Source organism: Abramis brama (assembly GCF_963993115.1).
Source record: "Abramis brama genome assembly, chromosome: 17".
NCBI classification, from domain to species: Eukaryota; Metazoa; Chordata; class Actinopteri; order Cypriniformes; family Leuciscidae; genus Abramis; species Abramis brama.
This window is the reverse complement of record NC_139979.1, coordinates 7,296,667-7,323,351: the sequence shown is the minus strand read 5'-3', so window position 1 is coordinate 7,323,351 and position 26,685 is coordinate 7,296,667. Positions and strand designations below refer to the sequence as shown.

At 37.3% G+C, this 26,685-nt stretch overlaps 2 protein-coding genes across 2 annotated transcripts in view; one reads left to right on the top strand and one right to left on the bottom strand.

Moving 5' to 3' along the window:
- Positions 1–10,388, top strand: part of adam22 (ADAM metallopeptidase domain 22) — a 59,829-nt gene extending 49,441 nt beyond the window's left edge. Inside the window, 5 exon segments of the mRNA XM_084088039.1 lie at positions 411–518; positions 1,779–1,879; positions 1,977–2,043; positions 4,944–5,067; positions 8,316–10,388. Of these exon segments, the coding sequence (XP_083944165.1) occupies positions 411–518; positions 1,779–1,879; positions 1,977–2,043; positions 4,944–5,067; positions 8,316–8,336 (421 nt within the window). The 3' untranslated portion in view covers positions 8,337–10,388.
- A 1,481-nt stretch (positions 10,389–11,869) lies between these two features.
- Positions 11,870–26,226, bottom strand: washc5 (WASH complex subunit 5). The gene is made up of 29 exons (XM_084088038.1): positions 26,177–26,226; positions 25,639–25,888; positions 25,375–25,520; positions 25,083–25,167; positions 24,905–25,005; positions 24,549–24,741; positions 23,601–23,753; positions 23,343–23,456; positions 23,083–23,254; positions 21,504–21,631; positions 20,276–20,405; positions 20,091–20,203; positions 19,849–20,015; positions 18,644–18,719; positions 18,448–18,558; positions 18,221–18,361; positions 17,318–17,398; positions 16,995–17,096; positions 16,732–16,911; positions 16,497–16,621; positions 16,232–16,394; positions 15,200–15,302; positions 14,608–14,687; positions 14,402–14,505; positions 14,191–14,320; positions 13,972–14,068; positions 13,482–13,635; positions 12,315–12,402; positions 11,870–12,197 (listed from the first exon to the last, which is right to left on the bottom strand). The coding sequence occupies exons 2-29, from the start codon at positions 25,822–25,824 to the stop codon at positions 12,141–12,143; spliced, it is 3,480 nt and encodes a 1,159-aa protein (XP_083944164.1). The 5' UTR covers positions 25,825–25,888; positions 26,177–26,226; the 3' UTR covers positions 11,870–12,140.
- Between the last annotated feature and the right edge of the window lie 459 nt (positions 26,227–26,685).

Sequence of the window (26,685 nt, the reverse complement as noted above, 5' to 3'; positions counted from 1 at the left end):
GCATAGCTGAATTTTCAGCATCATTACTCCAGTCTTCAGTGTCACATGATCCTTCAGAAATCATTTTAATATGCTGATTTGCTGCTCAAGAAACATTTCTTATAATTATCAGTGATGTGCTGTGCTTAATATTTTTGTGGAAACTGATGCATTGTTTTTCAGGATTCTTTGATGACAAAACAAAACAGGATTTATTTGAAACTTTTGTTACATTATAAATGTTTTTACTCTCTTTTGATCAGTTTAATGCAGCCTTGCTGAATAAAAGTATTAATTTATTTTCTTTTTTTAAACATACTGACCCCAAACATTTGATCGGTAGTGTTTATATTTTCCTAAGTGATCATATTTTTGCTGGTGGACGATATTCCCAGCCCAGTTTTCAGATCAAACTTTTTTTTGTTTGTCAGTCAAATGCCCCCGGGTGATTACGTGAAGAAGCCAGGAGACGCGGATTCTCTCTACAGTGACATGCCGCAGGGCGTGAGCTCGAACTCTGGAAGCAGCTCCAAGAAGAGGTCTGCTTACCTGTCTCACTTCCAGATCAACACCTGCTCTTTCACCCCCTCTATCCCCTCCATCAGCCAAAACATCTCTCTGTTCGGCTTCAGGTGTGCTTCATCTCCATCTTCATCTTCATCGCTATCGCTTTGCCTGCTTTGCTAACAAATAGTGGAACGTTTATTTTAAAAATAAATAGGAAAGTTTAATTTGAGAGCTCAAAAGACTTGAACTTGGAGTTTTCAATTATGTTCAATTTAAGTGTCAACTTTGTCTCAGATGTTTCTGTGAAAATAATTTCTAGGCATAAGACTTAAAACTTCTCAGAGCCAAAGTCACCATTTGTTCTGGAGTTAGTCTCATCACTGTCTATGATATACAACTGAGAGGTTAAAGTGATCTCCTAAAGAGAGATGTGTTTTTTTTTTCTTTTATTCATGCTTTTGATTGAGCTCTATTATTTAAAGTATGAAATAATTCCTGTTTTATTTGGCACAGACTTTTTTAAAGTTTATAAAGTGTGCAGTTCCTTCTACGGGATGTCATTTTTACTGAAGACTTCCAGGTTTTTATTACTTCCTTGATGAGTTCTCCGCTGCAGGTTTGTGCTATTGGCTCAAAATGCTGTAACTGTCTGTTTGTCCCTCTCTTGGTTATTGTCAAAGTCTTATCAGGCTCTAGTACCACTAATACTGAGGCAGTAAGTAAGTCAGTGTTCTTCATGGTGTGCCATCTCCATGATCTCATGCTCATCTCACTCATCTCAGTGTGTTTGTTCTGCTCATCACAGTTTTGCAAATCATTCCTGCTTCACAGTATAGCTCTGCAACTTGAATATGAATATACTGTAGTTATAATTTAAGAGAGAACTTTAAAGAAGTTCATGATGTCACTTGGATGATGGTGATGTCTTTAAGGAATTTGACTTTTATTTGAAAATATATTGCCAAGTTTTCCATATTAGAAGTTTTGCAGCACCCAGAGACATGAGAAAAATTATCCCATGTTCACTTAATTATGATATTGTGATAAAAGAAAGCCAACTTATATGAGTTCTATCATTAATAACAGTGAGTTTAACGATTTAACGTTTAACGTGAGTTTAATGTTATCCAATATATTAAGACATACACGATAGGAACATTAAAATGTACTGCTAAGTAGGAATGACCCATGTGACGTCCCAGCCATTTGTTTTCCTCATACAGAACCCTTTTAATCTCTGTAACTGCATTTGAGGAATTTAAAAGACAATTTCTCTCTTCTTTGGTCTGAAGATCTAATGGTCTGTCTCACTCTTGGAGTGAAAGAATCCCAGATGCCAAGCACATCTCTGACGTCTGTGAAAACGGACGACCCAGGAGCAACTCATGGCAAGGTAACACATCCATAAATGCATCAGCTCTAAATGACAGAGCTTGCTTCAGATTAATCTCAGCATTCATATCACATGTTTGTCTCCTCTGTCACTGCAGGAAACATCACAGGTACCCGTAAGAAGCTCAGGGGAAAGAAGTTCCGTCCTCGCTCCAACTCCACAGAGTAAGAGATTTAGTATTGAAATAGAGACATGTCTTCTTTACCGTACAATGAGTGATTAGGAAACACAGGGTGGATGTTGGACTTTGCATGGAGTCTTAAACTCTATGACATGTATCAGTACTGCAGCGTGTCCAAGATGAATTTGTTCTGTGTTTGGTGTAAATGCTGATTTGTTTTTGGTGTGCATTGATGTGTGCATTGGTTTAATCTCTGGAACGAACAGCAAGCCGAAACTGACCTGCACGTCTTCATCTGTATGAACACAATATACACTCAGATTCTGAGTTCAGCTTGACGCTTGTTTCTGCACTTAAACTCTCCTTTTTCAAACGCATGTGACAAACTGACCACAACTAAAACAAAGAACAACATTCAGCTGACCTACACAAATACTACTACTTTATTTTGTAATATTCGTTCAAGTCTCAACTCAAGCAAGACATTCAAAAATGCATTAGCAAGCGGCGTTGCACTTCTGTGATGTGCTTTAACGTTGAATAGCTTGATGGTTGTGGAAAAGTTCTTCTGCTAAATTTAAAGGAATAGTTCACTCAAAAAATAAACATTCTCTCACCTTTACTCATCTTCATGCCATTCCAAACCTGAATGACTCTTTTCTGACGCTTTTACTAAACTATTCAGTGACATGGGGCTGTTAAGCTAAAAAAAAAAAAAAAAAAAATCAAAGTAGCCCAAAATGCACTATATTTCAAGACATCTATGGCCATATGAAATGAGAAAGAGATCGAAATCCTTTATTGACTGATAACCTTCACCTCTGCCATAGCTCTTAAATCTAATGCGCACATACACATATTCAACCTGTGCCAGGTTGATGTCAGTGATACCAAACAACAATATATGCATATATTATATACATATTGTATATATTTGAATATATACGCTACTGTTTAAAGTCTTATGCTCACGAAGGCTGCATTTATTTGATCAAGACATGATCTTTCAGAAATCATTCTAATATGCGTATTTGGTGTTCAAGAAACATTTCTTTTTATTATCAATATTGTAAACAGTTAATATTTTTTGTGGAAACAGTGATTTATTTTTGTCAAGATTCTTTGATGAACAGAAATTTCAAAAGAACAGCATGTTGTTTAAAAGCCCCTTTCCCTGTTCACTTGAATTGTATGTAAAGGGACATTTTGCTTTGTGTTCCACTGAAGAAATAAAGTCATACAGGATTGCAACAACATGAGGATACGTAAATGATGACAAATTAAAAAAAAAATCTGTGAACTAAGGTCAATTGGATGCTGATGTTACAGCAGCTGTGTTTTGTAGAGTCTTCGTTTTGTTTCGTCCAAAGCGAAAAAACTTGATATGATATCTGTGTAGGTGCTGTAGTCTGAGCTGTTGTCTGATCTCTCACCTGCATCTTGGACCATAAAGAATGTCAGTGCTGCTGCTGTCTTTTACCAACTTCCTTCTTTCTCCTCTTTCTCCTATCTCTCCTGTTCTTTATCTTCTCCCCCCTCCCTTCCCTCTCTCTCTCTCTCTCTCTCTATCTCTCTGTTCACCATTGCTCCTTCCCCATCCTCCTCCTGCAGGTATTTAACCCCTTGCGTCAAATCAGAGTATTATGTAACTAAATGGGTAGAAGATGTGAATAAAAACACTGAAGGACCTTATATTAGGTACAAAAACATCAGACTGCATTATATCTGTCCCCTATCCATCAGTTTCCCTCCTCAGTTGTTTTTTCCCCTGACCAAATATCATTTTTCAGAGATGAGAGCTGAGCGTTAGGGTTTGCAGAGCACTCGCTGGCAGATCCTCTCAAAACCATTCATTTTGATGTATTTGTTTCTTTTTGATCTTCTAAACGTGTATTTTTCCATTCCAATGTGTCATGAACAGCTACAGTAGAAATTTAACTGCAATGTAACATTTTAAAGGAGTGCATGAACATTTCTAAAATTTCAAAGATGTACATCCAGTGTTTTGTAATCATGAATCTTAAAAGTTTGTCCTTAGAAATCTTCCTATCATACATCCCAATATAGTCATATAACTGACCACTTGTCTTTAAAGGAGACGGAAGGCATTTGTTATTCAGTAAATCATTTGATGTAAACATCAGTAACCATGAGATGCAAGTATCCATGCCTTTGATCATATCACAAAACCAAGATCAGATTTCACCCCAAAATCAACAGAAATAAGAAACGGCCCATTAAGGATTTTGTTGCATTGTGACATTATCTGAACATTATGAATACAAATAAAGACATTTAAAGATCATTTAAAATTAGTAATACTCAACATATTTTTTTCTTTGGATTTTGGACTGAAATATGAGATTCACCCAGGTGCTCTGTTTAGGTTTTTGTATTTGTGCATCTGTGTGTGTACATCAAAAGACCAAACCAGACTCATTGATTGTAGTTAAAGCTCTTGTGTTTGTATGAAATTTGTATTGTATTCCTCGTTCACGGTTCTGTCCCTCTCAAACTCAGTGTCCACTCTCTGCATGCCGGCTGCTGCTTAACTTGTCGCTTTTGCACTCTATGATGTCATCAACGGATGGCTGCCATGTTCTCTGTGATGATGATCACTTGTGTCTGTCCTGATCACCTCATCATGTCCGCCATGTTTGTAAGCCCACATGACGCCGGGTATGTTTGTTCGTTAAACATCCCAAAAGCACTGCATTGTGCTTGCATTATCAGCCCAGCTTCACTCTCCAGTAAGAGCCAGTGGGTATTTTTGTGGCAAGGACTGATGAAGTTAGTGATTTTGAATGATGGCTTGCCGTGGATACACTCCCTCTGACCTCTTCAAGAGGTCAAAGGTGACAGCTCCATGTTTGTTCTGGATCTTGACGCTGTTATCCAGTTCACACACTTCAGTACTAATGTCACATCTCTCTGATCCCACAGGACTCTGTCACCGGCCAAATCGCCCACCTCTTCAACGGGCTCCATCGCCTCCAGCCGGAGATACCCCTACCCCATGCCTCCCCTTCCAGATGAAGAGAGGAAGGCCAACAGACAGAGTGCCAGGGTAAGACTTATCATACGTAAGCCTCTTTTTATCGTCATTCAGCACATTGCAGGTGTTCAGGATCAAAATATTTAGACAATTCCCAGAATTATGATTTAGCTCTTTTATTTCTCAGTGATCTATCACACTACATTTTCTACACTATAATGTGGTAGAGAAGCTACAGAAGCACATGCATGAAATTTAGAGGTTTTACGATTGTCTGTCCACAGAAGCACTTAGTTGCAAGTAAACTAAATTCACAAAAACGTTGTAAGAAAGAAGTTAAAGTGCCCCTATTATGCTATTTTAAAGTTTCCTAATGTTGTTTTGGAGTCTCCTACAACAGGTTTAGGTGCATCAAAGGTAAAAAAACTGTTTCATTTTCTCATAATATACATTTGCACATCACCACATTTTCAACGATTCTCAAACGTCAGATGAATCAATCTCTCTAAATCCCTCCTTTCCGCGAGCTACTCTGCTCTGATTGGCCAGACAGCTCAGTCTGTTGTGATTGGTCTACCACATACAGCACACGTCGAAAACAAAAACGCCCATTGCCATAACAGCGTCAGCTGTCCTGAGGCTTCCTACACCGTAAACTAAACACAGTAACGAACAATGACGTCGATTTTACCATATCAATCCGAGCGCGAGTCCGATGATGAAACACTGGAAGAACTATTGAACCCGAACCTCCATCGCAAGGATGACTCGAGCAGGACGTTTCTCAGTGATAAGCTACTCAGTTTGAGGAACATTATGAGATGTTACAACTGTAATTCCTCACCATCAACATGAACAAGTGCATGTCCATCAACAAACCGATTATTTTACTTGTACTTATTTATTTACCGAGTATTTTTCTAATTTATTGCGGTGAACGTGGAAACTGTATCAATAACAGTGCATACATTAGCCGAGCTCTAGCGTGAATGACTGATGTAACATAAACGTTGGTAAAACAAATCTGGCTCCATAACTTTATATACGGTGCACTTTCAGATTTAAAACTTTGCAGATGTTTTCATTCACAGAGCTATGTTACACACTACATGAAAGGTCATTTTCAAAAATCCAAAATAGGGGCACTTTAAGACATTTTTTAGAATTCTAAGTATAGAATAAACTTCTAAGAATTCATCTTAAGTGCAATTTTTTGAAAAGTTCTCAAATATTTTCCTAGGATCATCTTATTTTTACTTTGGCAAAAAATGGCTTTGGTGTTATCTGATTGTATATTGGTTATAGCATAAGACTCGCTGATCAAAAACACCTCAAAGGCCGTCTTACGGTAATAATCATAATAAGCGAGCACACTTTTTTCATAGTGACTGGCTTGACAGGACTTCAGAGGCCGGATTTACGAAAATCTTCTTAAGAAAGAAGTTATGAAAATGAATGTAAGAACGTCTTTTTTTCTTAAGAAGAAAATGACAGGCTTTGGTGTTATCTAATTGTATAGCGGTTCTTGCCGAAGCCTGATCAACTCAATGAAAACACTCGAAAAGCCGTCTTTTAGCACTTTACCAGAATAATCATAATAAGCATGCTCACTATTTTCATCTCTACTGGCTTGACTGGAGTTCAGCAGTCTGAGTTGCGTTTTTTTAATGCTTAACAGGTAAACAGTAATTTTTAATGTGGCCATATATTTAATAAGTGTATATCTGCTATAAGTTCATGTCAGCAACACTAGCACAGAGATGTCAAACTCAGGGGCCGTTTACACGACTCCATTTTCAACTAAAAACAGAATTCTTTTTATGCGTTTTGGCTGTTCATTTACACGACAACAGCGTTTTGGTGGCCTGAAAACGCAAACTTTTGAAAACGGGTTTCAAAGTCCCAAGTTTTTGAAAACGACACCCTTATCATCTCTGTGTAAACTACAAAAACACTAATCTGTGAAAAAGGTGATGTCATCCACATGCTAGCCTATTAATTGTTTAGTCTATAGGCTTTTTTTTTTTTTTTGAAAATGAAAGGATACAGATATTAACAGTAATAAATAAGTGTGGGGGGTGGGGGTTGGGGGGGGCATACAGACATCATTACAAGTGGTTATAGGAATTACACAAATCAACACAATATAACATTTTGTCATCATGAAAAATTAAAGGTTCCTTACAACAGACTCAAGGATGATATATGTTTTCAAAGTCTTTGTGTTAAAAGGTTTTGACATTTTCTTAAAGGAAGTAAAAAGGGACTTTATATCAGAGGAGAACATTCTAAAATTGGGATTACAGTGAATGTTTCTGGCTTTGTGAAGATTAAATTCACCCTGCAGACAAAGTAATAATACAGTATTATCAAGATTAACATCCTTAGAATGAAAATCAGACAAAAGAATTATAGATTATTTAATTTGTGTCTATAGGCATGTGCACTGTAGTAAAAGGATGCTTATGTGTGCAGGCGCATAGTCTTTCTTTGCAAAGTGACATCACCAACTACTTGACTTGCATGTATAATAGTGTTTTATTCATTTTCTTGGATCTGTGTGAACGGAGATCGTTTTGATAAAGTCGCCATCTGTACACAGAAAAAACGTTTCCGTTTTTAGTACATCGTTGTCGTGTAAACGTACCCTCAGTTCCTTAAGGGCCACAATTAGCTTCAACCCTCACTAAATACACCTGAATCAGCTAATAAGGGGCTGCATCCGAGATTGCATACTTCCCTACTATATAGTAGTACTCACAAAAGAATAGGCAAAAAGTACCCGGATGACCTACTACTTCCAGCGAGATTCTGAAGTGTGCATACAATGGACACTTTACTATCCCATGAGGCCACGGGAGAGGATTTATGAATGGCAGTGAAGTGACATACAGTAACTGACGCTGGTAGGCCACATGATAATGACAACATGGCGAATGTAATATGTCCAGATTACATTCATACTACACACACTCATACTTTATAGAACATACTTTTTTTAGCAGTCGTGTAGTAATTACTTATTCAAAATAAGTACCTACTCAAGAGAGTATGCGATTTCAGACGCAGCCATGGTCTTCAGGTTTACTAGAAACTTCCAGGCAGGTGTTTTGGAGGGCAGGACAGTGGCCCTCCAGGAGCAGAGTTTGACACATGTACACTAGAATATAGATGACCTAATAGCTAAAAAACCTTAATACTTCAATTGTGTGTATAACAAATTGAATTCGTTCTGAAAAGTATATGAATAGTTGTTTTGTTAAATAATGAGTCAAATTTACTAGCATGTGTTCATTTTGTCTTTTGTCTGTTTGTTTCAGCTGTGGGAAACGTCAATATAAAAGAACTCCTCGAAACTGGTCTGCAAAACTCCGTAAGGATTTTCCTCTGCTTTTGTATGAATGAGAAAATGAAACCAGTAAGAAAATAAGGAATTCAAATGGAGAAACAAGGGACTAGTGAATGGAAGAATTGGGCGTGGTCTCCTCCGATGTCTGTTCAGTATTTGTGGCATGGAGCCGTCTTACCCTGGATGTTGAGGAGTGCGGCATCAGGATCATATTCCTGCTGTCATTCACAAACAGGACTCAGGAACATGATTTCATCACGATACAAACCCAGAATGGCAAACAACAGAGACAACAGCAGCCACTCGTGCCCTCATTAAACCCTGCCCCCTCTCGTGACCCCGCCCACACACCGCCTGGCCCGCCTCCAAACACATGCTGTCTTGTGATTGGTGCCCTTGTTGCCCCAGGTGCAAGAAGCTCATGCAGGAGCAGGAAGTAAACTATTGTTTTGAACGCACGCTGCCACTGTAGAACCTACTGCTGTATGCATGAGAAAACATGTTTATCGATTCGATTCCTTGTAGTGTAACGATGTACAAATGATTTTAGATCTTTCACTCAAGGGTGCCGCATGTATCGAAGGACAGCTCCGTAGGCTGGTAAGATTCAATCACGTTTGAAACGTCCCCCCCATGTCCGCATCACCAGAACATCATCCGGCCCCGTTCATATGGTCACCTTTTCTCAGAGAATTTTGTACATATGTCATATAATTCAGAGTGAAATGTGAGATTGTAGTATTTTTCGGTTTTAATGTTTGGTTGTGGAGAGCGTGGCAGAACTTTTCTTCTGCTTTAGAGTGTCTGTCCTGTGATCGTCTTGCTAAATTTACAGAATCCATCCCAAGCCTAGTGCACGCTACAAGACAGAAGCGCCGTTTCATGTTTTCTGTATCCGTCCCAGATCATAGCGCTCTTGTAAAGTGAGCACTTCTACTTCAGATGGGGTTGTTGAAGGTGCTATGAAAATTTTTAAAGTCGTGATGAAGCGGAAATAGCGACAGATCTTTTGTTCCGCATTTTGACATATATCCGAGCGTAATAGATTACAGAAAAAGAAAACTGTAGGGCGAGAACTTGGTTCTATCGATCGGTTGCTGATTGGATGGAGGCAGATCTGAACGTGAGCTTGCACTCAATTGTAAGAAAGGGGCGGGGTTTAAGCAGACTAAATGATTGGGAAAGTCTGGCTTACGTCACCAGAGAGAAGTCTGTCAAAGATGGAGTTATGACATTTTAAACATTAGTCAAAAATTATTTAAAAATGAAACATGCATGGAGGAATCATTCACAATAAGATCAACAACATACATTTAGAAAATCAAATTTGAGTTCGTAACAGATGTAGTTGTAAAGTGCTAGCATAACAACACAAGAGAAAATGAAATGTGCAAAGGACCATGAGCTTCTGTTTTGTAACGCGCAAGAGGCCTTAGTTTGTCCCTGTTGGTGTTTCAAATGCGTTTATTTTCCCTCATATTCACAACCGAATGTAATTCTTTCATTTACTCATTGTCATCCTCCCATGTTATATATTAATTCTCTCGTAAGCGTAAGGAATGTGATTTTAGCTGATTGTTTTGGGAACTTGGCTTCTTTGTGATACATGCTGCATTCATAAAAACGACAGGAACAGATTTGCGTATCACCTATCCACCTTATTTTTTATGTAATAGGAAAAATGAAAACTTGAATGTGCAAGCAGAAATGGCCTTGGTGCAATCCGGTCTCAACTGCTTCCAGATCTTTTAACAAAAACAGCACAGCTAACAAAATGTTTTGCTTATGATCCTATTAAGCTATGAAAACATTATTTCTGAATGTTCAAAATGTCAAGTTTTCAAAATCATTTACAGAGAACATTCCCTGTTCGCTGGTAGTCCGTTATGCTGCTTCATATGGCAAACTGGTATTTGTTATCATTTTATTTTTAATTCATTCTCGTAAACACTTGTTTGCAGTGCAAATAGTTTTACAGTTAACTGCACACTTAGTTATTCTTGTTTACCCGATGATGATTCGGCCGTCTCGCACATTCACCAAATTTTTTTTTATTTTTAATTAAATCCTTAAAAAAATATTTCTGTGTTGAAAAAATTAGGTGGATAGAACGAACGTCGGAATTAATGTCTAATTCAGAATCACAGATGAAATAAATGGCTGTCACGGGCTACACAAGTGACTGAAACTAATTTTATCAACAACAAAAAACCTGGCGATGTGTGAATGTAAGACTAAACATATTTCCTTTGATGAATTAATGAGATTTATGGAGGAATCAATGTTGAGATTTGTTTTAAACATTCTCCCTGAATAGCATTTATGTAGACTAGCTGTTGTGAACCCATAATCAGTTTTCAGATTCTTTGGTAGATGTTTGTTTACAGCATGACACTCTTCTACACACTCTCTCTGGTCACGTGACCACTCGGTCTTGATCGATTGCCTACTTCTGGTCAGTATTGTATTATTAATGGCAGTTTTCATTTGTACATAGTCTGCTGTGCGGTCGACCTGTCGGCACTGATTTTTGCACTCTGCCTGTAATCCACGAATAACGTCCCGTAACACCGCCATGATGCATATGAAGTATTTTTAAGGTAAATTTGTAAAGTCTTTCCCTCCTCCCCAGTATTAGTATGTACATATTTAACCCCAACAACGATTAAGTGCTTTAGAATGATTAATGCCGCGATAGGTTTTTGTGCAAATTAAGGTTTTATTTCATTTCAGGTCGCCTTTGTACACGTCGTGGGACGCTTGTCCTGTTTCCGTGTGATTGTATTTGCAGTTTCCGTGCAAAATTACATTATATGTAACCATCAGGACTAAACTCACACAAAGAACATTCAGTTGACAATAATTTAATGTAGTTTCTTATCGTTTGTAATAACCATCTGAAGCAATACTCTGCTCACTGTGACCCTGACCTGTCAGAAACAAATGCACATTCGTACTGGAATTAAACATCAGTCGAACCCGAGTCTGATGCCAATTGTCATAATCAATGCATCAGGCATCTCAGCGCATTGATCCCTGATTGAAGGACACAACCAAAATATCAATGAATGTATTTAAGGCAAATCATATTAAACACAAGCAGAACACCCACACACATAATGGAATCCAGGACCGCGTTAACTTTGTTGTTTTTCCGCTGTAACGTCTTTATCAAGTCAGCCGTTGTCACACCCTGTTGTTTCTCTTCTGTTCCTGACCGTGTACACAGTGTTGGTATTCATAGATTCTTCATGGCTATCATTTTCTTTCATTGTGTGCTGTACATAGACTGATAATTAAAACGATAAAAGCTCTTTTTTTCATACAGTATCCATTCAGTATTGTAATATATTTAAGATAAAAGTAAAACTTTCATTCAAATCATGTCTCCTGTGTTGTGTACAAAAAAAAAAAAGCTACAGTTTAATACCCCTTAAGTTTTAGTACCTCAAAAGAATAATTCTGAGTCTAAATTCTGATAAGGTGAGCCAAGGATATTCGCAAAAAAAGGAAAATCATATGAGGTTGATGTTGCCATCATTTTATAAAAGCAATAAATCATGAGAGGCTGTGAGTTAAAGTGATTCATTCTTCGAAAGTGTGCTAAAAAGTTGTATCAAAACATACACATATGGCATGTATTACACCAGCAGACAGACATCTGGTCAGTAACAGCTACAAAAGATCAACATGTTTAAAAATCGAAATGTTAAAAATGCTAATTACTCAATTTCATTAGTGCTTTAAGAGAAAGATGAATGATATCAAATATGATTTGACATTATGAGAGGCATGTTTACAGCACAGTCCTGAATTCATCGAAAATGAAACTCGGCACATGAGCCTCTGCCACCTGAAAAGGGGAGAAAACCAAAACTATAACTATTACTCATGATTTATGATGTGCAATATTTGTGTCTTTAAAGAAAATGAATACAACATCTCATGGCAATATGCCAATATTTCCTACCTTTCTGGGCAGTTTAGTGTAACGCACATAGTCCTCCAGAAACATTAATGCTCCGACTACATCTGAAGGCATGTCTGGAATCTTCTGACTGTAGGGAACAGACGCTGTTAGACACTTCTGTTGCTATGATGCCGAAAAGTACAGCATTTATTTAAAAAAGCTTCTCCCCTCAAAACCTGCAGATTCCACTCTAAAATCAAAAGAATAAATTATACCTTGCTTTAAATGAATATCAATATCACATTTTTATGAAAATTAAGCATATTTTTAACACCATAATACGCTAAAAAAGCAAATTACTGTAATGCCAGATAGTACGATACAAAAATAATAAATATAGTGTAAAATAATACAAAATATAGTACAGTTATAATGTAATAATTAATATATTTATTTTACCATCTATCTATCTATCTATATTTATTATTTTTATATCGTTTTACTCTATATAACTTGCCCATTTAAGCATATTTTTAATACCATAATGCAAAAAACTAATTCTCATATTTTATATTATTTTAAAATAAATATATTAATGATTACGTTATAACTGTACTATATTTTGTATAATTTTAAACTATCTATCTTTAGGTGTATTTAACTATTACATCAAAAAAATAAGTACAATGTACTTAATTGTGTTCATGTTGTATAGCAAAACACTTTTGCTGCTATTGAGCTGGGATACGGGTAAGGTTAGGGACAAGTTTGGTGGTATGGGTAGGTTTAAGGGTGGGTTAAGGTGTAATATAAAGTGTAATCAAAAAATCTTGATCACATTTTAGATTAGGGTCCAATTCTCACTATTAACTAACTATTAACTATGACTTTTGCCTCAAACTTATAATTATTGCTTATTAACAATTAGTAAGGTGGTTGTTCAGTTCAGTTATTGGGTAGGATTAAGGGATGTAGAATATGGTCATGCAGAATAAAGCATTAATTTGTGCTTTCTAAGTACTAATAAACAGCCAATATCCTAGTAATATGCATGCTAATAAGCAACTAGTTAATAGTGAGAATTGGACCTTAAACTAAAGTGTTACCAAAATCTTAATAGTCCTAAAATAGTCTTTATTTTATTCAATACAAAATATAATTTCATATTTTTCTGGACATTCTCTGGTGAGATTCACCCTTCTATCGTCACATAGTGAAGAGAGGTACCTGGTGCACTGCTCCATTATGGAGCGAATAAACTGTCCAATCAGAGCCAGGAACTGTTCTGTGTATCTGGAGTGAAACTGTTTGAGCAGCGTCAGGAGACCCAGGACCAGAGGAGCCCAATCCACGGGATCTGCAGCCTTCCTGCACGTCATCCCTGTGGAACCAGCCCAAACACAGATCAAACCCACACCAGGAGGAGCTGGAGGCTTTACATTTACATACACTACGTTCAAAAGTCTGGGTTCAGTACGATTTTTTTTTTTTTTTAAGAAAGAAATGAATAATTTGATTGATCATAAGTGACATTTTACCATTTTAAATAATTTCAAATGCTGTTCCTTTGAACTTAGAAAGAACTTAGAAAGAAAACAAAGAATAGTGAAAAAAAGAATAGCATAAGAGAAAAAAATTCTTTCAAAAACATAAAAAAATCTTACGGACCCCAAACTTTTGAACAGATGAAAAAAAAAAAAAAAAAACAGTTACAGACCTTGGGTTTTATTGTACTGCATTTTTGGCAACTGTGCGATGAGGAACAGGAAGTTCACAATGGGAAAATAAGGCAGACGCTTCGTCGTGATGTAGATCTGAAAGTATCAAATTAATAAATACAACAAAATGGTGGTTGATGTTAACAGGTCATTTGGGCCTATCTGATAAAATAATCACTGACATGGAGAAATGAATATTTCTCATATACATGACTCACTTTGTTTAGTGGGTTGTGGATTCCGGCCGCCTCCAGATAGGCGGTGATGTCGTAGAGCAGGGTGTTGTCGTCTTTGGGATACGGCAGCGATGGATCCTGGTAATGTGCTTCGATATCGGACAGCAGAGACCTGAAAATGATCACACTTCCATTGTAAGTTGTCAAAACTAATCCAAGTACAAAGGAAGGAAGAAACATCATCCCAACCCACTTGTTCAGATTATCCAGTGCCGCAGCGAGGTGTTTCGAGTCAAATTTACAGGAGTAATTCAATTCGTTGGCGATCTGCTGCCTCAAGATCTGCATCTGACCCACCTGTGAAAGTTTTTCAGCATGAATATGCAAAATCAAATAGAAATAATGGATGGAAAAACAAATGTTCAAAATGAAGTCTCAGAAATAAAAAGAAAGCAACACCTTCATGATGGCTTCCAGATAAGACGCCCAAATCTTCTGGGTTTTGGCCACAGCGTTGGCGTAAACTTTGCTTGCATTTGCTGAATATTGATGCAGAAAGATAAATATATTAAGAACATGACTGTGGGAATAAGTGTCAGGCTTAAGGCCCGGGTATACTTCATTTTCCACGTTCCGCTCCGTCTCACGCACACAGGCATTTTAAAGCATACTCCTTTGGTTGTGAGCACGGGAAGATGCGTCCGACACGTGCGCACTATCTAGTGGACTTTGTTTTCAAGTGCGCCATTCCAAACAAGTGCACCCTGCACGCAGATAGTGTGCACGGACCCTCTAGATTAGTGGTTCTCAACTCCAGTCCTCGGGACCCGCTGCTCTGCACATTTTGTATGTCTCCCTTATTTAACACACCTGAATCAGATCATCAGCTCGTTAGGAGAGACTCCATGAACTAAACTGAGTGTGTCAGATAAGAGAGACAAAATGTGCAGAGCAACGGGTCCCGAGGACTGGAGTTGAGAACCACTGCTCTAGAAGAGCAGATGGCTGAAGTATACTTTGGGCATTTTGGAAGTGCATCAAACACACATACCCACAATCCCTTTGACAGGATTGACAGCTGTCAGCAGAGCTTTAAACACGTCAACCACCGCTTTGTCTTTCAGGATGTTCTTCTGAAGGACTGTCAGGAAATTCTGCAAAGGAGAAACAAAGACAGATTTTTTATTATTTTTTAGTATTGTTTATATTATTATTATTATTTAGATGAAATTTATTGTGATGAGGGGATTTCAAGGTATTCACTAAATATTTATATAATTATTTGTACAGACATTGATTGACTTTGATTCAGTTGGCTTTTTGATTCAGTTACGACTTTTATGATTCAGTTTCTGAAAGGAAGCTTGGAAGCCTCAAAAACTCAGTTACTCTTCACTCCCATTATAAAGCTTGGAAGAGCCAGGATATTTTTTTTTATATAACTCTAATTGTGTTTGGCTGAAAGAAGAAAGTCATATACACCTAAGAAGGCTTGAGAGAGAGTAAATTATGAGATCATTTTCATTTTTGGGTGAACTAACCCTTTTAAGGCCCTGATACACTTCAAGCGAAATTGAAGAACGAACAAACTTGTGTGACGTCATTTAAAAAAAAAAGAAAAAAAAAAAGGCCAAAATGAAGTTCGTTTAGTGTTCGTCTCAGGAGTTCAACATTTTCTTTCCAGAAAACCCTTTGAACTACCATTGAACACACTGGAGAGCTGCTTTATAGTAAAAACTGAAGTTGTAATTCTAATGGAAAGAGACACTGACACTATTTTTTCATGTCTTGTATCTTTTAAACAATCTATTGTATAAAATACTGTATTAATAAATGTGCCGTGACTGATGTGAATTGCAGAGCCTGTGCAAACATATCCACATCACTACAATCAGATGCTTTCTTAAGTGCTGTTTTCTCACCGTTGTCATTTTTGTTGTGTTTATAATGTTATTGAGAGGAAAGCGCGCAGCACACGTTATATATTTCAATATACCTTGAAATCGTACATTTTTATGCAATTCGACTTGATTTGATTCGTTCAAATCATTGCATTTCAGTAGAAATTGAACACAAGTTTCACCTGCAGTTCCTTCACGATCATGAAACACAAGAGTCGGTCGAGTCCGTTCAGGCCGAAGGTCCCCAGCGTGTCTTGAATCTCAGAGAAGAGTCGGTTGTTGGTCACTTCGTGATGCGTCCTCAAATCGTACCAAGTGTTCAGCTGGTCAATGTAACACGTCATTCTGAGAGGAATAAAGACGAGGAACATGACATTTCTCCAGACTTTTGGCATCTGGCCGTCAAAGCATCAAAAGTTTGAAATAATCACTTTTGCGCCGACTTACTTTGGATCCGTGATCCTCAGGATTTCCCTGCAAAGGCGTCCAATAAACGTGGCGGATTCATCAACAGACGGATACTTAGGAATGGGAATGTGGGTGGACTGGTAGACGCTTTGCCAGTCTTGGATCTGAAAAGAACCTCTTTAAATCAACACTAGAAGTATAAGCTACCAATGAACAACAAAATCTGAAGTTTAAAAGAAGCTCGATATGAATAAGACGCTAGAAAGACCAAGACCTTCGTCCTGAGGAAACTGTTACACTCCTGCTCTACGTTGTAGTTGATGATACGAGACACTTCCTCCTGCCAGATCTTCAGTCCGTAGATGCTCACGTAATCCTGAATATATTCAAATGAGCGATAAAACCCATCCATGGTGGCGGCCATTTCCTTCAGCTTTGGCATCAGCTCACTGGGCTGAAAGAGAAACAATATGATGTTCTAAAACACAAATGACAGAAATATAATTGTTTAGCAGGGCAAGATGAAGGTTTGCTCACTTTGGCTTTGGGGTTGAAGATGAGGCCTTTGTGCAGAGCGTAAGCGACACGTTTGACCAGCTCTTTCCTGATCCCGTCCTCCAGAAGCTGCTTCGGATCCACCTGAAACAGACGTGATTTCATGGTTTCCGAGCTCTCATGGTGTAAACGTATAAAAATGTGTAATACTCCATAAACATAGAAATAAGGAGAAATAATAAAAAAATCCACCCTATTACCTGTAATTCTTAATGCAAATTTATGGTCTGCATCAGTGCAAAAAGAAAACGCTGTGATCTATCAAAAATGATCAACGTGTAACATTCAGAGAATCTTTAGAGTACCTTGATAATGCCGACAAGTGTGGTCTTCATCATCAAAATACCTTCAGTGAAGACTGAGATGGCATGAGTGAGTTTAGCCACCTGTCAAATGAAGAACGGCATCGAGTTACTTTATTTATTATCATTTATAAATAATTACACAAAATAAATCTATACAAGAACAGCAACCTGTTGACTCAGGTCTGAAACATACTCTAAGTATGTGAACACAAACACCTCCAGGTTTTTACACAGGCTTGATTTTGTGGAGAATTTTGCTGAGCAAGTTAGTTATATAGAGTAAAATAATACAAAATATAATACATATAAATATAGAGAGTAAAATAATACAAATACATAATAAATATAAATATATAGAGAGTAAAATAAATAAATAATAAAAAATTATATATATATATATATATATATATATATATATATATAAAATAGAAGAATGGAAAATATAATACATATAAATATATAGAGTAAAATAATGCAAAATATAAACATATGTAGAGTAAAATAAATACAAATATATAAAATAAAATAATACAATAGATACTACATTTATAATATAATAGTTTTTATAATCAGCATAAATCAAAAGCAGCATCAAAAAAATACTATACAACATTTATCAATAAATTATGGATGTGTGAGACTATTCGACTGGTCAATTAAACAATACCGCTGATAATCTACAGGTTTTGTGGAAAAAAAAAAAACTTAATAAAAAACAAATAAAATATTACAATTGACTAACTAAAATGTCATGTCAATATTTCATAACTTTCAGGGCAAAGGCGGCATGTTTATAGTAAGCTTCCTAGATAATATCACATCTGGTTTGATGGCAAAGACAACCGAAGGAAACACTATCGCTTATTACAGCCACATTCAAGAACTCAAATGTATCTGTCGTACCTCGTAACGGGCACTGAGTTGAGAGTAGTCCTTCAGTTTGTCTTTGTCCAGACGTGTGGGCACCTCCATAATGTCATGGATCTGCAGTTTGATGATTTTGGCCAGCGAGGTGAACATACTCTCTGGAATGATCTGCAGTACCTGGTAGGAAGCATGTTTGCATGAAACGCGTTTAAAGAGATATGGAACAAATACAGAGACATAATAAAGTGATTTCTTCTCCAAACCTTTCTAACATAAGCCACCAGCTCCCCGGAGTAAAACTGAGACACGCTGAGCAGATCTGGACTGTTGACCTGGTTGATCCGTAGAAGAGGCAGATCCAGCGCAGACGCCAGCTGTTCGTGTTCACAATGAAGAGCAGATTCAGTTAGAAGTGGATATGTTTCTGGTGTCATACATTACCAGGCCAGTCTAACTCACCTTCAGAAAAGTGGCTCTGAGTTTGGTCACCATCGAGGGGTTTGCTCTGATGCTCTCTTGCATTATTGAGGTGAAGCTGTGAGAAACACATTGGGATAAGGAACTTTAAAGTGGCACCATTGTGCTTTTTCAGATATCACCTTTCATGTAGTGTGTGATATTGTTGTTTGTGAATGCAAAAGGTCTTTAAATTTTCAAAGATCAAAGTGCCTGATAAAGAGTTATTGTCTATCAAAAGAAAGGACCGATTCTGAACCGCCTGAAACTAGTCGTCATCGATTTCAGTCTAACTTTCTGCAAGAACCTATGTTGATTTGTAACAAATTTGCATAATGGTAGCCCATGGTCTTCATTGGCTGCCAGCAAACAACATCTACTTTGACCCGCCCTCAAATACTGTAGTTGTAGCTGACGCCTGGAAGAGTTTGGTTCGTGTTGTCGACATGTCGACATGTCGCACGCAAAGCCCGGCACACACCAAGCCAACGTCAAAGAACTAGCGATGACAAAAGCTGACACATGTCTGCATCTCGGCCAAAAAGCTGTGCTTGAACACACCAAAAGGACTAAAAAGGCAACTGTCAACTAGCACATGTGTTCTGCGTCTGCGATCTGTCTATATCAGTCTATATCAATAGTCTATTTTCGTAATTCAAAAAGAGAAACCGAAACTAGGACTACAGAAATACAAACCTTAAACAAAGCAGTGATTGCTTACTATTTTGAATATCAATCACGCGGATCAATTTCTTCATTCCAGTCGGCTTATGTTATTATGAAAAGTGTGTGCATTCAAATGCTCAGGTAAGATTAGGTAACATTTTAACTACCATCTTGACTTCTTTGCTCGCTTTCACCACTTTCGCTTTTATTCACGTGCACTGACTCACCAAACTAAGCTGAACAGCCAATCAGAGTTCTCTCTCTCACCGACGGCCAGACGCCGATTCAACATGGTGAATCGGCACAAAAACCCTGACTAGAGCCAACAGTGCGGAACCCCCCCCAAAAAAACCCGAAGCTGATCGACACTGAAAAACGGCCCGACATTGCCCAATGGCCGAAAGTCAGCTTGGTGTGTTCTGGCATTAAAGCTATTGCAACAAACCTCCAAAACAAAATTATAAATCTTTAAATAGCATAATTGGGGAACTTTAACCTTAAATGTGTGAGAAAACAAAAAGAGGCCAATGTAACGCCAATACCTGTCAATGATCTGCCAGGCGTAGGACAAATCCCCCACAATCTGCATTGTGATTAGCACCTCTTCTTTGATATTGATGGTGCGGATCATCTGATGGAGGAACTTGCGTGTGTCCGCCAGGAACTGACACACCTGCAGGTTCGACTCCAGCTGGTGAAACTCTTGGACCTTCCCAGAGAAACAATTTCATGTGAAATCACTGAAGAGAATCACATCACAGCACATGTTCAGATGTGTTCGTACCTCCACAAGAGCCTGAATGAGCTGCACAGTCTTCCTGCCAGCAGCGGTCGAGTCCTCGTAGTTCAGGGACTCGATCTGTTTGGAGATCTCTCTGAACCAGGCCTGAAGATTCTCTGATAAACAAATCAATGCATGAGCAATAATGTCTACAGTGCCTTCTGCATGTTGTGGTTCTGCATGTTTACCGTTTTTCTCCACCCTGGTGAGAGGTTTGACCCCAGAAAACACCTCGGCCAGCTCCATCATTCTCTCTGATCCTTCCTTCTTATAGCTCTCCCACTTGAGCTGCTTCTCTGCCAACATCTGTTTGAACATCTGCAAATCACGCAAACCGAGAGAAATTAATAATGAGAGGCTTCTATGTGAGATCCCATATCAAAATACAGTACCATTCAAGTTTGGGGTCGGTAGTCTCTTATGCTCACCAAGGCTGCATTTGTATAATCAAAAATACAGTAAAACAGTAATATTGTGAAATATTATTACAATTTAAAATAACTATTTTCTAATTTAATATAATACAAGTAATTTATTCCTGTGATCTCAAAGCAGAATTTTCAGCATCATTACTCCAGTCTTCAGTGTCACATGATCCTTCAGAAATCATTCTAATATGCTGATTTACTGCTCAAGAAACATCTATTATTATTATCAATGTTGAGAACAGTTTTGCTTAATATTTTTGTGGAAGCTGTGATAGACTTTTACAGGATTCTTTAATGAATAGAGTTAAAAAGAACAGCATTTATTTGAAATAGAAATTTACCATTATGTCTTTAGTGTCACTTTTGATCAATTTAATGTGTCCTTGCTAAATAAAAGCATTAATTTGTCTAAAGAAAGACAAAAATAATTTACTGACCGCAAACTTTTGAACAGTAGTGTACATCTAGAAAATGTTATCTTGCATGAAAGTTAATAAAAGTCTTTACTATGGATGGCTATATTGGCCTCATGGACAGATAAATACACAAAATCTGTAAGTCCACTAGACAAAAATACAGGGTGGGCCATTTATATGGATACACCGTAATAACATGGGAATGGTTGGTGGTATTAAAGTCCTGTTTGTGGCACATTAGTATATGTGAGGGGGCAAACTCCTCAAGATGGGTGGTGTGTACTAATATATACTAATGTGCCACAAACAGGACTTTAATATCACCAACCATTCCCATGTTATTACGGTGTATCCATATAAATGGCCCACCCTGTACATTGTAATAAGTCGGAACAGGGTGAAGGTCTGAGCTGAGATTGGTAGATATGCCCTAGGATGAATTACATTTTTACCTTTTTGTCTTAGGTTACAGATCAAATAAAAAAATAAAAAGAAACAAGACTTCTAAACCAACAAAATAAGGAACAGTGACGTTTGAGCTGAGGCACATCTTTCAGATTATTTCGAGTTACCTCTTTGAGTATGAACTCAAACTGGGCCGTGTCCAGCAGCAGTTGAAACAGGATTTTGGGATTGTATTTGGAGTCATTGATAATTTGCTCTTTGATCTGACGCAGTCTCTTGTTGTTTGGATCATAAGCTTTAACAAAAAACAAAAAAAAACAACAACAATTACTCATAAAAGCATTTTAATGCATTATATCGACCAGCAAACTCTACAAAGGTATAATTCCTTTCAAATAGATTCAGTAATCAAAGCTCAAAACATTTAAACCAATGGTTCTTAGTCAGGGGTCTAGGACCCTCATGGGGGCCCTCCCCACAATTCACTCCCTCAACAACTGTCATTTTTATTTAAGCACCAGAATTCCTATGGTTTTGAAAGACCTGGATATTTAACTCTTTCCTCGCCATTGACGAAATTTTTCGTCATTTATGAGACAACGATTACTCGCCATTGACGGAATTTTCCGGCTTTCCGTGTACGTTAGGGGGCGCTATTATGCATCTTCTGAAGGAGTAGAGAATATCCAGATCAAAACACAGGCAAAAAAGCAGCAGAAACAAGCCATAAAAGCATTGCTTATGTACATTATAGTCTTTGAAAAAATACTTTTTACGAAACTTACCCACATTCAAGTGTGATAAAAAAAGAATGCATGAAGCTAGAATAAAACGTTTTTTTGTTTGTTTGTTTGTTTAAAAGCAGAGGCTCTGTTCTTTCTTTTGATATATTGCATTTTCAGATATTCATACAGCAAAATATTCTGGGGGCTATGAAATTTTTGTCAAAATTATTATTTTTTTAACTGCTGGTGGTGAAAGAGTTAAGCAAGCCTGTTATTACAAGTGTAATTTCTAAACCTGGAAATGTCATGTCCAATGTCAATGTCAATGAAACTTCCAGAATTGTGGAATATACTTCTTTTAATTATCTAGAATTATTAAATACACTGCCCGGCCCAAAAAAGTCGGGCAGTTATTTCAATCAAGAGAATCAATTTTTGGTCAAGATCTTGTATTGAAACACAAGAGTCCAGCACTCTGTAAAGTCTCCTCCAGCACATCCCAAAGACTCTCAATGAATTTAAGGTCTGGACTCAGAGGTGCCAATTCATGTGTGAAAATGATTCTTCATGCTCCTCCCAACCATTCTTTCATAATTTGAGCCTGATGAATCTTGACAATTTCATCATGGAATATGGCCATGATACGTCTTCCTACATGGTTGTTTAAGAAATGAAAAGCTACACACTCCATCAATTAGGGTTAGAAGAACTGTTGCCAAACATATAACATGCTAGAAACATAATAATCACTGCAATGATGATCCAATCATAGACTCTTAATTTGCCTATTTAAATCCAAACAGTGAAATTTTTTGCCCAGGCAGTGTATAATAAAAATATATAATTATATAATTATTTATTTCTTTAAATATATTGACACTACTAGTTTCTGTAAATAAAAAAGGTTAAAAAATATTTTGTCATTACAGCAGAAGCACCAAAAATATCTGGTCTTTGAAAATGTGGGTGTCTTAGTCAAAAAGGTTGAGAAGTGCTGGGTTGTTGGCTTTATTGGCCTCACCGGACTCTGCAGTGTGCAGCATCAGCCAGCGGATGGCAACGTTACAGTCACGGAGGCAGTTGAGCAGTTTGGGAATGTTGTCCAGGACGATTTCTTCTCTCAGGAATCCCTCCTTCAACAACTGCTGCACCTGCGGCCGCAAACTCTCCACACTGGCAGCGTATCGACCGGCCTGAGACGAGAGAACTGTGTGTGAGCCCAGAGTGACTCTGGTTTAGACCGAACATGTGTGTGAACGGGAACAACACAGGTGACTGTACCTGTTCTCTGATGTTGGCTGTCTCCAGCGTGTAGTTCAGGGCTATTTTAGCAGCTTTATATGGTTCCCACGCTTCCACCAAGTTCACAGTGATCCCCATGTATATGCTTATAACCTGAAGATTTAAGGTCGATATTGCAATATAAACATATCACGCATATAACATTTTCATAACATCAGTAGTGGTAAATGGAAGCTCAAGCATCCTTGCTAGTAATTCATTTTTGGGTGAACTATCCCTTTCATAAAGTCTTCTCACCCAGTTGTCAGGGAAGTATTTGTCCACGATCTCTCTCATCTTGGCTTGTTGTGTTTGCAGGATGGAGGGGGTGAAATATAAGCAGACACACAGCATGGCGGCCTGTGTGGCCAGCGCTGTACTCCGGTGCTCCGGCAGAGGATACGCAGAGACCTAGAACAGATGAAACATTGCACATAACATGAAGCATGATTAAACATGAGTTATCTGCCTAAATGAGGGGTTTTCAAACATACTGATCCCAAAGACCCCGATATGTGCGGGACCTCCTTCCAAAAATATAAATATAAGCCAGCATTTTTATGCATAAAGAAGACAAATGTAGAGAAAAATGCAAAATGTATTAACTAGAAAATATACTTTCTATAAAGTTTTTGTATTTTATCTGTCAAAATATTGAAATAATTTGTCATTATCAAATGTATTTAATTTTATATTATTTTATATATGTATGTATTTATTTATGTATCTATTTTTGCATTTGATGTCAATAGAAATAAAAAAATCATTATCAAACTTATTTTATTACACACACACACATAAATGTTTTTACACCTTTCCTCTGAACATTTGTCAATACAATTAAATAGTTATTATTTTCAAACTTATTTTATTATTAATAATTGTTTTTTTGCACTTTTTTTCTTTTAACTTTTAGATTAAGTAACTTTATTGAATTTTATCAGTCAAAAGAATAAAATAATTTTACATTATCAAACTTATTTTATCATTCATTTTTCTGTATGTTTAAAAAAATGTTTTATCTGAACCTTACTAATTAATTTTTTGTTTGTATGTCAATAGAATAAAATTATTAAACAATCTAATTTATTTTACAATTTATTAGTGCTATTTTACTTTACTGTTTTGTTTTTTTTTACACCATTTTTTCTGAACTTTCCCGAGGAGCCCCTAGCTCCCTCAGTTTAAATCACACCACTGTCTTGCCTGGTTGTAAATGTCGTCAGAGCGGAGGCGGCCGATCACCATACTGATGAAGGTGGTGCTTATGGGAACTCTCTGGAAGTAGCTCTCGGGGTAGTTGGGTGGCCGTTTGGCTCCCGGGTGACTGGAGTATCCCGTGCTGCGCAAGAGCTTGCAGATGTCATCCAGGTTGGAGTCGCCCGAGGAGCGGGCAGCGCTGGGCAAATGAGAAATAGTGTTTAATGTGTTCATTCAGTAGCACCTGGACGTGTTTGTCCATTTGATGAGATAAATCATCTCATCTGAGCTGCTTTCAGATGACTTGAGTAAAAAAAAAAACTCTAAAAAATGCAAGAGTGCAAGGCAAGATATTGTCTTACCTGTATCTGTAGTAGGACACCAGCATCCTTTCTCTCACCTCCCCCTCCATCTTCTGATCAATGACCAGTAACATGACTCCATACAGGTACAGAGCCTCACACTGACAGAAATCACATGCATTACTGATTTACTCCATTAACTCCTTTTTGTTTTATATTTAGTGAGTCAGAAATTTACCAGGAGCTGTTTCCCATCTTCATTCAGTAAAACAGTTTCCAGTGTTTGTTGAATGTAGACCCCTTCATTGAGATCATCCAAGTACCTTCAGAGGAAGCAATACATTTCTTTAAATTGAATAAATAATAATAATAAGATTTGATTTGGAGAGAAATCAACTAAATTATGTCAAATAAATAAATGTATATTTGCTCCAGCAAAACTAATGGTGCTGATTTGCTTGTTGAATTTTCCCCTCTTTTTGCTAAAAATGTTCACTATTTCAGATACGTTGCGTTTGAAAGCAACACACCTTATCAAGTCGACAACATATTTATGGACACTCTCAAAGGCCAGGTAGAACCGCGTCAATATTTCTATGTTGTTTTCCCGAAACTCCTCATCCAAATCCTGCAGCTCCGGCTTTGCTTCTAGTTTACCCTCATAATACTCCTGACCCTAGAACACACAGATTCACATCAGAACCAGCTGCTTACTGCAAATCTTTCTGAGCATCTTGGAAAGATCAGATCCAATTCATTTATGATGACATAATTACAGATGACAATGAGAGTACCTTAAAGTAGCCGAAATCACAGATTATGTCTCCATATTTCTGCTGGTCACTCTTGTCTTTGAGTCTGAAAACTGCAGGAATGAAGTCTGACAGTCTCAGTAATTCTGCTATGATGGCGTTTCCTCTGGACACAATCCTCAGGATGGCCTGACCACACAGGTTGTTCTCTGCCAGAAAATCCACCATGATGAGGAAGAAAACAGCAGATCTGTTCTCTGATCATTCAGTCTCTCCTCAGTGATGGCCAGATCTGATGACATTCAATAAAAAAAAAAAAACATTACTTTTCCATACTAACCACTTAAATGACTGCTTTCATTACAGATTACGGTGATTTTACATAATTCTAACCTCAAATTATTTTCCCCATAACATATTTCAATAACAATCTACTGTTTATTTCTCAATCTGCGCTCAAACGGCATGAACGCACTAAATATGGTTAACTATAAAGTGATGCACTGTAATAGCCAAATCCACATTTATACGTTTATATGACTGAATTATGTTTTTTTGATTTTAGATTCTGGTCACTCACCCTCTGCAGTACAGATCAGACACTTCCTGTTTACAAATCACGTGGGTGTCACGAGGGGAGCTCATTGGTCGCTCCGCCCAGCGCTGAGGGCTAAATGGCTGCGTACTGGTCAACTGCTTCAAAATAAAAGTCTCACGGTTGACGTTTAAACATGTTTATTTGAGTGATTCTTCAAATAGGTAAACATTTGTGTGCCCTAAGAGTAGGGCACTTTATGCATTTATAATTAAAATTAGAATAATTGTACATTTCATTGTCCTTACGCAATAATCATTTCAATTAATTTGGTATTTATCTGTAATTTCATTGAAATTTTAAAGAATCACTCCCCATTTACTGCTGTCATTATATCAATCAAAGCATTTTACTGATTTTCTTTTCAAGAAAAAGGTTTTGGTTTGAGTGGGTGAAAGAAAACCTAAATATTCAGATATTTAGAGTATTCTAAGAGTATTAGTATTAAGTGCCATTACCAGATTTATTTTAATAAAGAAAATACTAATAATTTT